General features: G+C 40.1%; 1 protein-coding gene across 2 annotated transcripts in view; it reads left to right on the forward strand.

Moving 5' to 3' along the window:
* The first annotated feature begins 7,567 nt into the window (after nt 1-7,567).
* GOPC (golgi associated PDZ and coiled-coil motif containing) overlaps nt 7,568-13,231 on the forward strand; it is a 40,241-nt gene continuing 34,577 nt past the window's right edge. Inside the window, exon 1 of one of the 2 annotated variants that reach the window (XM_061427470.1) lies at nt 7,568-8,309. In XM_061427470.1, coding sequence (XP_061283454.1) covers nt 8,022-8,309 — 288 coding nt within the window. In that variant the 5' untranslated portion in view covers nt 7,568-8,021. The remainder of the gene's footprint in view (nt 8,310-13,231) is intronic. The other variant, XM_061427471.1, reaches the window with a different exon arrangement.

A 13,231-nucleotide genomic window follows, 5' to 3' on the forward strand; every position in this document is an offset into this window, starting at 1 on the left:
CCAGATTTTAAAGTGGACAAGAATAAAGGAAGGCTACATACCCAGAGGGCTTCCCAGGTAGTATTAGTGGTAAAGAACCCACCTGCCAAAGCAGGAGATGCAAGAGACCCAAGTTCAATCCCTGGAATCCTGGATCAGGAAGATCCCTTGGAGGAGGGCATGGCACTGGGTCGCAAAAGTCAGATACAACTGAAACGACTTCGCATGCATGCATGTATTCAGCCAGAATCACACACTTCAGTGTGGTGTCCACACAACATAGATGCCCTTGCTTCCACCACTGAACAGGAAATTGGATATGCTTGCTGACACTGTGGCTACTGCAAAAGGATGCTGCTACCCTCACCTTATCCTCCCTATCAGCAAGAATTCTGTCCATCCCTGCCTCACAATCTGCATGTTAAAAATTTCAGGTGGATGATTTTTCGGTTAGGTGAACCTGGGTCATATGCCTGTGCTCTAGCTGTCACAGAGCTGGGAAAGTGTTATCTGATGTTTTCAGTTCATTATGGAAGGAGGACTAAATTTCCAGTATTCTAGTCACATAAGGAGACAATTCCCTAACCAAAGGAAAGTGTTAGTCACTCAGTCGTGTCTGACTCCTCGTAACCGCATGGATTGTAGCCCACCAGGCTCCTCCATCCATAGAATTCTCCAGGCAAGAATACTGGAGTGGGTTGCCATTCCCTTCTCCCAGGGGATCTTCCCAACCCAGGCATCAAACCTGGGTTTGATCTGCATTGTAAGCAGATTCTTTACCATCTGAGCCACCAGGGAAGTCCTAGGGTTCAAATATGGACAGCCCCCCATTTTTTAGTGACAAATGTCCACACTAGAAGTCTTTTCACCTTCATTTTTGCTCATCATGACCACAAAAGTCAAAAGAGTTTTGAGTGAGTTGCAACCACCTGAGGGTCATAGAAATTATACTTTTAACAATGGTTGTGACATGGCTTTTTGCGTAACTGTTTACTATACCTTTTTGACTTGTTCATTTAGAAGGCTATAAAAATTCTAATGAGATCATTTTAAAAAAAGTTTGTACTTTTAAATATACATTATAAAAAAGATAATTAACGTTAAATGGTGTTCAGAATCCAGTTGTTTTGGGTCCCTTTTGGAACGAATCCAAAAGAAATATAAAGGACAGGCTGATGAGGGGGTAGTCTGTCTGATCTGCGAAGTCTGACCATCTGAGATGTAAACAGTAACTTGCCAGTGGATGAATGAGGAAGAATCAATGATTAGTAAACTCTGATAGCATTGTTGATAAATGGCGGTTTTAGATAGTGCTCACCCAAACCTGGAGCTGTGGGAGAGGGTAAATGAAGAATGTAGATCAGGTAACAGTGGGAAAGCAATTATAGCGAGTCTTCGAGTATGTAAGGGAATAGAAATATAGTAATATGGATTTTTGTAAACTTTATTGAAATATAGTTTATTTACAATGTTGTGTTAATTTCTGCTGTACAACAAAGTGATTCAGTTATACCTACATATATTCTTTTTCATATCCTTTTCCATTATGGCTTAGCATAGGATATTAAACATAATTCCCTGTGCTCTACAGTAAGAGCTTGTTATTTATTCATCCTATAAATAATAGTTTGCATCTGCTAATCCCAGACTCCCAGTCTTTCCCTCCTCCATTTCCCTTTGCCCTTGGCAACTACAGGTCTGTTCTCTGTGTCTGTAGGTCTGCTTCTCTTTCCTAGGTATGTTCATTTGTATCATTTATTTTTAGATTCCACATGTAAGTGATATATGATATTTATCTTTCTCTGACTTACTTCACTTAATATGATAATCTCTAGGTCCGTCCATGTTGCTATAAGTGGCACTACTTCATTCTTTTTAGGGAGAAGTAGTATTCCATCGTATGTATCTGTACATGCATGTGTGCTGAGTTGCTTCATTCATGTCTGACTCTTTGCAACTCTATGGACTGTAGCCCACCAGGCTTCTTTGTCTACAGGATTTTCCAGGCAAGAATACTGGAGTTGGTTGCCATTTCCTTCTCCAAGGGATGTTCTTGACCCAGTGATTGAAACTGTGTCTTTCACATCTCCTGCACTGGCATTGGCAGGCAGGTTCTTTACCACTAGTGCCACCTGGGAAGCCACGTATGTGTGTGTGTGTATGTATGTGTGTGTATATATATATATCATATATATATATATATATGATATATGTATTACATATATCAAATTTGGAGATGTATCACATCTGCTTTATTCATTTATCTGTAGATGGACATTTAGGTTATTTCCATGCCTTGACTATTATAAATAGAGCTGCTATGAAAATAAGGGTACATGTATCTTTTCAAGTAATAGTTTTGTCTGGCTATATGCCCAGGAGTGGGATTGCTGGTCATATGGCAACTCTATTTTTAGTTTTTTAAGAGGCCTCCATACTGTTTGCATAGTAGCTGCACCAATTTACATTTCCACCAACAATGTAAGTGGGTTGCCTTTTCTCCACACCCTCTCCATCATTTATTATTATAGACTTTTTAATGATGGCCATTCTGATTCACATGAGGTGGTACCTGATTGTAGCTTTGATTTACATTACTCTATTAATTAGCAATGATGAGCATCTTTTCATGTGCCTATTGCTATCTGTATGTCTTCTTTGGAGAAATGTCTATTTAGATCTTCCAGTCTAAATAGATGGCATCTATTTAGGTTGGATGGCATCACCAACTTGGTGGACATGAGTTTGAGCAAGCTTTTGGGAGGTGGTGATGGACAGGGAAGCCTGGTGTGCGGCAGTCCATGGGGTCGCAAAGTGTCGGACACGACTGAGTGAACTGAACTGAGTCATTTTTTGATTGAACTGTTTTTTTTGTTATTGAATTGTATGAGCTATTTGCGAATTTTGAAAATTAATCCTTTGTCATTTGCATCATTTGCAAGTAGTTTCTCCAAGTCTGTCAGTTGTTTTGTTTCACTTAACCGTTTCTTTTGCTGTGCAAAAGCTTCTAAGTTTGATTCAGTCCCATTGTTGTTGTTGTTTTTTTTTTTTTTCTTTACATTTTCTTTTATTTCTATTGCCCCTTAGGAGACTGACCTAAGAAAACATTGCTAAAATTTATGTCAGAGAATGTTTTCCTTATGTTCTATTCTGGGAGTTTTATGGGGTCAAGTCTTTTATTTAAGTATTTAAGCCATTTTGAGTTTATTTTTGTGTGTGGTGTGAGGGTATGTTCTAATTCCATTGATTTGCATCTGGCTGTGCAACTTTCCCAACACCACTTGCTGAAGAGACTGTCTTTTCCCTCTTGTGTATTTTTCCCTCCTTTGTTGAAGATTAATTTACCATAGGTATGTGGGTTTATTTCTGAGTTCTCTATTCTGTTCCATTGATCCATATTTCTGCTTTTGTGCAGATACCATGCTGTTTTGATTACTGTAGCTTTGTAGTATTGTCTGACATCTGGGAGGACTGTGCCTCCTGCTTTGTTCTTTTTCCTCAGGATTGCTTTGGCAATAATGGGGCTTTCATGGTTCCACATAAATTATCAAATTATTTGTTCTAGTTATGTGAAAAATGTCATGGGTAATTTCATAGGGATCACATTAAATCTTTAGGTTGTTTTGGGTAGTACGACAACATTAAAAATAATAGGAATTTTTAAAATTACTTTTTGCTGTTTTGTTTTAGATTTGGGTACACAATGCAAAATTAGTATCTTATAAATTTAAACTCTAGAGTAAGTAAAATAATTCTTGAAGCCTAAATTGTGCTGGGTTTATTAGTGAAATCATCCATCACTGTTAAATGAACTTTTCTCTTTAGCTTGGGAAAAATATTCCTTGGATTTTAAAGGAACATATATTTTATAGATATTCCTAACTGTTGAGCTAATATGAAAATATATTTAGTTTTACTCTCTAGCAGGTGTTAAAGGTATGTCTTAAAAAGTGACTGTCTTTAGAATTTTCTAAGTAGACTATTGTAACGTCTCAATTTTTGAACTGATGACACATATTTTCAGCATTCCTACTAGATTCAAGGCCCTGTGTTAGGATCTGGGATTCAAAAATAAGCAAGATACCATTATTGTTGCCAAAAAATGTATGGTAAATGCTGTAACAGGTATTTGCAGGAAACTAGACAGGGAACACGTCCACAGCCCCACATGAGGAAAAAAAAAAAGAAGGTTCTTCTTGGGAGAGGTTTCTGAGCTAATCCTACATCACTACACCAAAATTCTCAAGTTTTAAAAACAAGAGGGCAAACAGTTGTTCCATTTGTGTATGAAAGAGAAATAACCAGGAGGATGAGGTTAATAAGTCACTTTGGAATGCCCAAACTTCTTCAGCATGTGTATCAGAGAGTTTCAGATTATTAGTAAATATGTATAAATATAAATAGTACATATGAGTATGTATGTACTTTCCTCCCACTGCTCAAGTAAAATGCTAGTGGATTTTCCCCCTTATTCATTATACAACTGTTTCCAGTGACCAATGGTGCTTAATACCTTTTTCTTTTCCTGGTAGGATTACTGGAGAATAACTGAAACATGTGAAGCTTAGTACAGGGCCTGGCACACAGAAGCATTCAATAAATGGTAGTCTCCCTCTACAGTTCAAGGTAGGTTTCTAAGTCCATTCAACTACGGTGCCTTTGCAATTAATGATGTGCTAATTAACGTTTGGGCTTCCCTGGTGGCTCAAATGCTAAAGAATCTGCCTGTTGAAATCTATACTAACCGTACAGCTAATTACCATTACCCACCAAAGAAATCTTTAACATCTTCCCTTTTTTCCCAGTTTCTTCAGTCCCCCACTGTATTCTTAGTAACACCTTATGGTAAAACTCTGTAGGGATAAGTTCTTAAAACAAGATTGTCACATTTAAGTTATATAAGAAATTTTTTTTATAACATAAACATGATTCATGAAACAGTTTTTAGAACTTCCTGCCAATGCAATTGCAAATAGAAGTATGAAGATTTTATTATCCCAGGAAATTCAGTCCCACAAATACTGAGATTCTATACAATTCCAAAGACCAACACAAAGCAACGCATGTAGATGGAGCACACTGACAACAGATGGCAGCACTAGAACATCAAACCAGGCCTTTCACGTCCGTGGTCGGCTTTGACTTGCCAAAGTGCAGAACCCCAATCAAGGTGGGCAAAAGATAACGTCTACCAAAAGGGTGCTCATGAGCATTTGAAATAGTCACGTAGCACCAAGGAGCAGCACATAGGGATGAGGAAGCTGCTACACAGCATCGTAATGAGAAGGGACAATATGAGATGACAGTGTTCTGAGTCACAAGGGTGTGACTTGTTGGAGTGGTTGTAAAAACTGTACACAGAAGTGGAGTCGGGTTCTTCAGTCCTGAAAATGGAGGTATTCACCAAGGATCAGAGCACTGGATACATATTAATACTTAAAATTCATTTTGGTTGTACCCATACAATATGAAGCTAAATTTTTTTTTTAATTTATTTTCAGGTGTAGTTTATATAAACTAAAGAAAGTGGTAAGCAATAGAATGGGCTTCCCAGGTGATGCAGTGGTAAAGAATCTGCCTGACAATGCAGGAGACACGGATTCAATTCCTGGGTCGGGAAGATCCCCTGGAGAAGGAAATAGCAACCTACTCCATATTCTTTCCTGGGAAATTCCAGGGACAGAGGAGCCTGATGGGCTACAGTCCATGGGGTCATAAGAGAGTCAGACATGACTTAGTGACTGAACAACAACAACAAAAAGCAATAGAAAATGAGTATTACACTTAATTTTGGGGAATAGTTCTTATATATTAATGTTTGTATATGGCTTATAACTGGGAAGGAATTTTTTTTTTTTTAAGAAGCTTTGGGATTGATTTGCCAACTTATTAACTTATGCATGAAGAGATGGATTTCTGCATCCTTCTATACCCCATGATTAACAGCTAAGACTTTGGAGAAAAAGACATCTAGATTGAAATCTCACCTCAGTGGATTTTTAGGTATATACCAAGATACTTAAATTCTCTGTGACTCATTTATAACAAACTGAGAACAGCTAACTCCCAGGATTTCGTGAGAGTCAAAGAAGCAAAGCAAATAACAAAATGCTTAACACATAGTATGTATTCAATAACTAAAATCTATTATTGTGATTTCATGTGTACGTGGCCCCTCAACTCCAACTTAACATTAAATTCCTGGAAATGGGATTGCTAACTGTACTATGAATAGGGAAAGTGGCTGGGAACTTGGTGGCTGTAGTAATGATGTTCTTGCAAATTTTGCAGATAAAAATTAAGTTAATTTGGGAGCAGAGATTGGAGGGTGGGAAATGCAAATCTTAGTTTCATATTATTTCTGGGTAAAACCTGTGTGAATGTGCCTAGTTAAGCTCAAGGAAAGGATCTGAGTAGTTTTGCTTAGCCAAGTTTGTTGAAGCCAAAAAACTTTATTGACTGATATGTTGAACAGTCTGCCCTGACCCAGATGGCAAACTAAAGCTATGATTTTTTATTCCTCACTGGCATTAGTGAGGGACCCACAGCGCAGATTTTGATGGAGATTAACTGGGAGAGTCTGTAGTTAGCCAGTGAAATATTCCCTTAGGCAATATCTTGTATGAGAGACAGTTCTCACCAGCCTACTGTATCAGACTACTTTCGCCTTCCTTTTCAAGACTGGGCTGGAAGGGGGTTGAGAGTGAGTAAGTGGAATGGTAAAGAACAGCTGCTCAACACTCCCAAAATTCACATTAAAGTTGTAGCTATGTGCTCTGCTAATGGGAGGGTCACGTCTCATTCATTTTTGTGTCCCTGATGCCTCAACAAGGCTCTGCATTCAATCTGCCTGCTGCTGCTGCTGCTAAGTCACTTAAGTCGTGTCCGACTCCTAGCGACCCCATGGACTGCAGCCTACCAGGCTCCTCCGTCCATGGGATTTTCCAGGCAAGAGTACTGGAGTGGGGTGCCATTGCCTTTGTCAATCTGCCTATGAATATGTAAATCTTCATAATTTTGTTTCACTGCAATGTCACGTGTACGAACACTATCCAAGTTTTTTTTTTTTTTTAATAACATTTTTAGGTAGTTGCTTTGGAAATGTATAACCTGTGGTGTGATAATAAGGAATATCAAGTGCCAAGCACTGAAGCTAAGCATTTTACCTTATTACTGAGCGAAATAAAATTTGGAAACTGAGGCTTTGAGGTTAAAAAATACAACAAAGATGGTACAGGGAATAGGGGATAGGACTTAAAACTTGAATCCAAGGCTGCCTGACTTTTAATCACAAGAGGAAAGGACTCCTCTTAATTAAGCAACACCTGGTGAGCCGCTGTCCTTCAACTAGCAGTTCTAGGCAGTTTCCGTCCGCAATTTAAGGCTTGGGCTAGTGTGTCCACCCACCCCACCCATATCACCCGTAACAGGAATTGGACTGCAAAAGGTAAAACGTGGCCACTGCGCATGCTCACACGGCCCTTTCTCACTCTTCCCTGCCACAGAATGTTACCGCGGCAACTCTGTCGGACTACTTTAGAACGGTTCCTGCCCACTATGAAGTCAAAGGGGTGGAAGCTGTTCCCCTCTGCGACGTGGACACCTTCTCTTCTCCGGGCCTTTCCAACTTGGAACCCCACACCATGCGTCTCCATGCCTCGGGGATTCAAGCTGGAGTATGCCAGTTCTCAATATGGCCGTTGACAGGCAGGTCTCAAACGGAGGCTTTTCATAGGCCAAGGTCGCACCCTAGCCCCGCCTATTTCGTCCCTCCGGGCTGCGTCTGCTTAGGTCTTTTCTACGCATGCGCGGCGGGGGCGGGCCGAGAGGTGGGACGGCCCGCGTCTTCCGTGTGCCACCGCTGCCGCCTCTGCTCTGCTGCTCTTGCCCCTCTGGGGCTTCGTTGCCGGCGTTAGCCACGCGAGGGGAAGAGAGGGGACGGACGGAGCGTGCGTGCGCGGGGCTTCCCGCAGTCCCAGCAGTTCCTCTCGCGGGGTGGACGACGGGGTCAGCAGCAGTCGGGGGAGGCCCTAGACGGCGCCATGTCGGCGGGCGGTCCATGCCCGGCGGGGGCCGGAGGGGGCTCAGGGGGAGCCTCTTGCGCCGTGGGGGTCTCCCCTGGCGGAGTATCTATGTTCCGGTGGCTGGAGGTGCTGGAGAAGGAGTTCGACAAGGCCTTCGTGGATGTGGATCTGCTCCTGGGCGAGATTGATCCGGACCAGGCGGACATCACTTATGAGGGGAGACAGAAGATGACCAGCCTGAGCTCCTGCTTTGCGCAGCTTTGCCACAAAGCCCAGACTGTGTCCCAAATCAACCACAAGCTAGAGGTGAGCCTTGAGCCCTGGAGGCGGTGGCATTCAGCTCCAGCCATCAGACTTCATTTAACGCACCGGTGAAAACTGCCAACTGGGGCACCTGGGCTTCATATGTGACGAGAGAGTGAGTGTGTGTGAAGGAAAAGAGTGACGTGAGGTGAGAGCAGGAATAGGTGTGTAGGTTGACATGTAGGTCTCCTGGGGCCCTGAAAGCCACCTTCCTGGTATCTTTATGAGGAGGAAACAGGAACTAATTACACCTGTCTACTTGTGCCTTTTCGTTAAGAAGCCTAAGACTTAACACAAGCTCAAAGGTGCTCTGTCATAAGAATATTTTAGCTCACCTTTTAACATTTGAGTTTTTAGATCTACTTTCACATTGCAGGTTTGTATATCACCAGTCCTGATTATTTTGGACTATTTCAGGTCAGTTTTCATTGTTGCACACAGACAGCGCTATTACTTGCCTGCATGAACTATTTAGGGGAGTTTGATCAAAGCTCTTAGGAAAAAGGGAAAAACAAAATAGGATCAATGTCTGTCTCAGTTTACAGTTAGTCCTTAAATTACAGGCAGATACCTCCAGAGCGCCCTACAGTTATTCAGATGACTTCTAATATTGAGGTTGTGTCTGTACTTTACTACATTTCCCAAAGTCTGGATTTATTTTTGAAAGTATGTGAAGAGCGATCATTTGCTTAAGTCTCTCATCTTGGTTGTGGGTGTGAGTGCAGTAGTAGTAGTTCCCAAAAAACCTACCATGTTTTGCAGAAAATTAGCACATTTTTACGATATTTAGAAATCATGATAGATTAACATTATTATATAAAGAGCATTTTTTAATTATATAATGTAAATAAGAGAATGGGTCTTTCATTTTAAAGTGGATAAAAATAGGATAATAAATGATATGCAAAGCTCTTTGACATTAGATTTCCTAAGAAATCATTACTATCAGTTGTGATGATTGAGAGTGCCCACTGGATCCAGATCAATATGAATATCAGAAATGCATTCTCTCCTTGCTTAGTAGTTAGTTAGCGTTCTTTCTGTTTCCTGTCCGTCATGAAAAAGGTAGTATAATTTATCTTTGATGAGCATAGAATTGTATATGGGAGATTTTGTGACTCTTCTTCATTGAAAGAACTGTTAATTTCTTTTATCCTTTTTGAAAGGGTTGAAAGTGTTGACATAAAGCTAATAATTTATTCATCTACATCTGTGAAAATGTCTCTTGATTTCTTGATTCAGCTGTAGTTTCTAGAAGATGATTATTTATTCAGGTAGTGACATTGCATTTGATGGTCTTTAGTAGCTTTTGCTATTCATCCTATAAAACTGAGAGTTTTTACTGAGGACAGAAGAGCCTGGCAGGCTACAGTCCATAGGGTCGCAAAAAGCTGGACACAACTGAGTGAGTATACACACACACACTAAGAATAAACAGGTTTTTAAAAAATGAAACAAAATCTAATTCATTTTTTAAGTGACTTACAGAAACTTTGATGTTTTGATGTCAGATTTTAAAAATCTAATTTTGGAGAAATGATTGTTCTGTGAGCAGGTGATGCTCAGTTTTTTCATCTTTAAATATTTTAAATGAGTATTTAGAGTTATATTAAATTACGCATTTTCTTTTTCAAAAATCATAATTATGTATTCTGATTCTGTGTCCTGGCTTAGAAGGTGGCTTTATTTCTCAAAACAAGAAATGCTAGCCCATCACAATGTGAGCATGTTTTTTTTTTACCATCCTTGAAGCTTTTAATTTGAAGATTTTAGAAAATAGGGGTTGTTTGTGTGTTTTTTCAGTTACAGTTGACTTCTTTGTAAGGTTCTTGTTTCTCTGTTTAACAGTTTCTACAGTTTTCATGGAATTAGTTGTGTGTTGCTGAGGAGAGTCATTGTCAGCAGTGCCTTTCAAAGTAGATCTGCCATTGTATCATCTGCAGAATTTCAGAGGTTGCCCTGTGTACCTTTAGCAATCTCTTGAGATCTTGAAATTTTAGCAAAGATTTCACACTTTCTTGCCCTGTTTTATTTTTTAGTAAGTGAATTAAATTCATTTTATTGCTTTAAGGATATGGACATTAAGACATAATATTTGAGGTCGCTTAAGGTCTGATATAGTGCACCAGACGTACACCAAAGTTCGGTGGTTTTAGAAATTAATACTTAAAGCATATTACTGTAATGAAATATTTTTATAATCAAGAAACAGATACCTCCAAGAGTAACTTAGATTTAAATTGATTAGATTAAATCTTAGATTTTAGATAAACTTAGATTAAATTGCCCTTCTTCTGCTAAGTTATTGTCTTTAGGTAGTTAATTTAATATTAATATAGTAGTTAGGAAAACGGTTCTGCTACAAAAAAAAATCAGAGGTTGCACTTAAAAGAAATATATAAATTGCATCTATATGACCGCTTTTTTCCATAAGTTGTATTTGGAGAGAGGGGAAGGGGAGGGCAAAGAATTCAGAATATTTTGAGGTAGTGCCATTTTTAATCACTCATGTCTCTCTCATACTTCCCACCTGCTTGAGAATCCCTGCTATGGTGAGCCACTTGGGAACAGCTGTGCTGGAGTCACAGGTACTGGTTGGGACAGTAGTAGTGGTAATAGTAGCAGCAGGAGGAGGTGTTGGAGTAGAACAAAGGGCAACATCCTGTGCTTTATGAAAACTCACCTCTCTGCCTTGAAACAGGGTTTTCTGCCTGTTCACCCCTTCTTTAAAATAACAGCTACACAGCGCATCTTCTCTCACATCCTCCTTTCCCTCAGCAGTTGCTGAGTCAGTATCATTTTTAAAGTGATTTACTGTCCGGAGCCATCTAGAGCTTCATTGAAAATGAAATGATATACTGTCCTTTTACTGCTTTAAAGCTATTCTGTTTTTGTTCTTTTGTTTTTAACTGCATCAGTTTCATTGTAGTTTATTTAACATTGGCTTTTAACTGCTCATGAACAATTGTAGTGCCATAACATGGTAGGTTTCAAAAATAGTAACCAACTTTCCCCCCACCAAAAAATATTGCCCCCATTCTCACTTGTCCATCCTTGCTCTTTTTTTTTTGGTTTGTTTTTGTCTACAAGGGATATTGGTTCCCTGACCAGGGATCAAACCCAGGCCCCTGGCAGTGAGAACACCAAATCCTAACCACTGGACCACCAGGGAATTCCCCATCCCTGCTCTTTTCAGTAATTACTACATTGATTTCCCTTTGCCCAAGGCCATTCATATTTAGTTTCTAGTGCCATGTTCCATACTTGGATAAACTGGGCAGCATTCTAGACTAGTGCAGAAGTATTTTGTTTTTAAACAAGCAGTGGGACTGTTTGCAGCATTGAACTTGAAGTTTAATATTGATCCAATATATACTTATTGAGTGCTATGTGCCATGTGCTGTGTTGGGCACTTGGTATACAAGGGAGAGCAAAAATAGATATAGTCGTCACTGTTATGAAACTTGGATTCTATTGGGGGAATTTGTTGAAATAATTATTATATAAATGTGAAATTCCAACTTTGAGGAACATAGAGTAATGAGAACTGTTCTGGGAGATCAAGGAAGGCTTCTTTTGAGGAAGTGACCATTTGGGTAAAACATAAAGGATGAGTAAGAATTAATTAGGCCAAGAGAAAGAGGAGTATCATTCAACATTCCAGTAGAGAGAGCAGGAAATGGAAAGCAGCGGTGATAGGTGAGTGCTAATGCATTTGAAGAACTGAGAGTTGATAAGTGTTATAAGCAGAGGGCAAAAGAAGTTTGCACAAGTACGTAGGGACTACATCTTTATGATTTTCTAGACCATGTAGTAGATTTGAGGGCTTTATCATAACAATGGGAAATATTTTAAATTAGGTGGTAATCTCAGGAGATTAGGAATCTCAGATAGGAAATTAGAATAGTTCAGTCTGGCTGTGATAAGGAGAGAGTTTGTGGAAATAAAATGAATAAATGCAGAAAACCACTGGGGACTCTTAATTCTGATCCATGTGAGATGATGGGAGTAGGATAGCAGAGACAGAGGAAAGTGTTCAGAACAAGAGAGATTTGAGAAGTGAAAATAAACAGAGCCTAGGGATGTGTTGGAATAGAGGGATGGCAATGGCACCCCACTCCAGTACTCTTGCCTGGAAAATCCCATGGACGGAGGAGCCTGGTAGGCTGCAGTCCATGGGGTCGCTAAGAGTTGGACACGACTGAGCGACTTCACTTTCACTTTTCACTTTTCACTTTCATGCATTGGAGAAGGAAATGGCAACCCACTCCAGTGTTCTTGCCTGGAGAATCCCAGGGACGGGGAGCCTGGTGGGCTGCCGTCTATGGGGTTGCACAGAGTCGGACATGACTGAAGCGACTTAGCAGCAGCAGCAGGGATGGGTTGGAATAGAGGGATGAGGGAATTCAGGATGATTCCACAATGTTAGTTGGCTGGATAAATGGAAGGATATGAGATATTATCAGCAATGACTATATTGCTAACTGTTGGTCAGTTACTATGGGCCCAGCTCTGTCCTACGTCTTCTGTGTATATTGATTCACCTATTTCTCACAAGTCATGTGGCGTAGGTTTATTATTCCCATTTTACAGGGATTAAGTAAGGGGCCCAGGACTACAGAATACGAAAAACCAATCTCTCCAAAAACACATTTATCTCTGGTTGGGAAAGGAGGTAGAGAGAAAAGCAACCAGAAACAGTTGAGTGTGGCTGGATGGCGGAGTTCAGGGGACGTACTGTTTTCACTTTTTTTAATGGAAAAATAAAGTTAAACGTGTTTGCAAGCCAATGAGCAGCATCTAGCTGAGGGAAAATCTGGATATTCTAGGGAAAAGAGGGGGATTATCAGTAGCAGTAAGCTTTCTGAATGAAGATGAGGGTCAGAATACAGGTCGAGAGACTGACGTCATATTGCAAAGACAGC

The sequence above is a fragment of the Bos javanicus genome, chromosome 9, assembly GCF_032452875.1.
Source record: "Bos javanicus breed banteng chromosome 9, ARS-OSU_banteng_1.0, whole genome shotgun sequence".
In the NCBI taxonomy this organism is placed as follows: domain Eukaryota; kingdom Metazoa; phylum Chordata; class Mammalia; order Artiodactyla; family Bovidae; genus Bos; species Bos javanicus.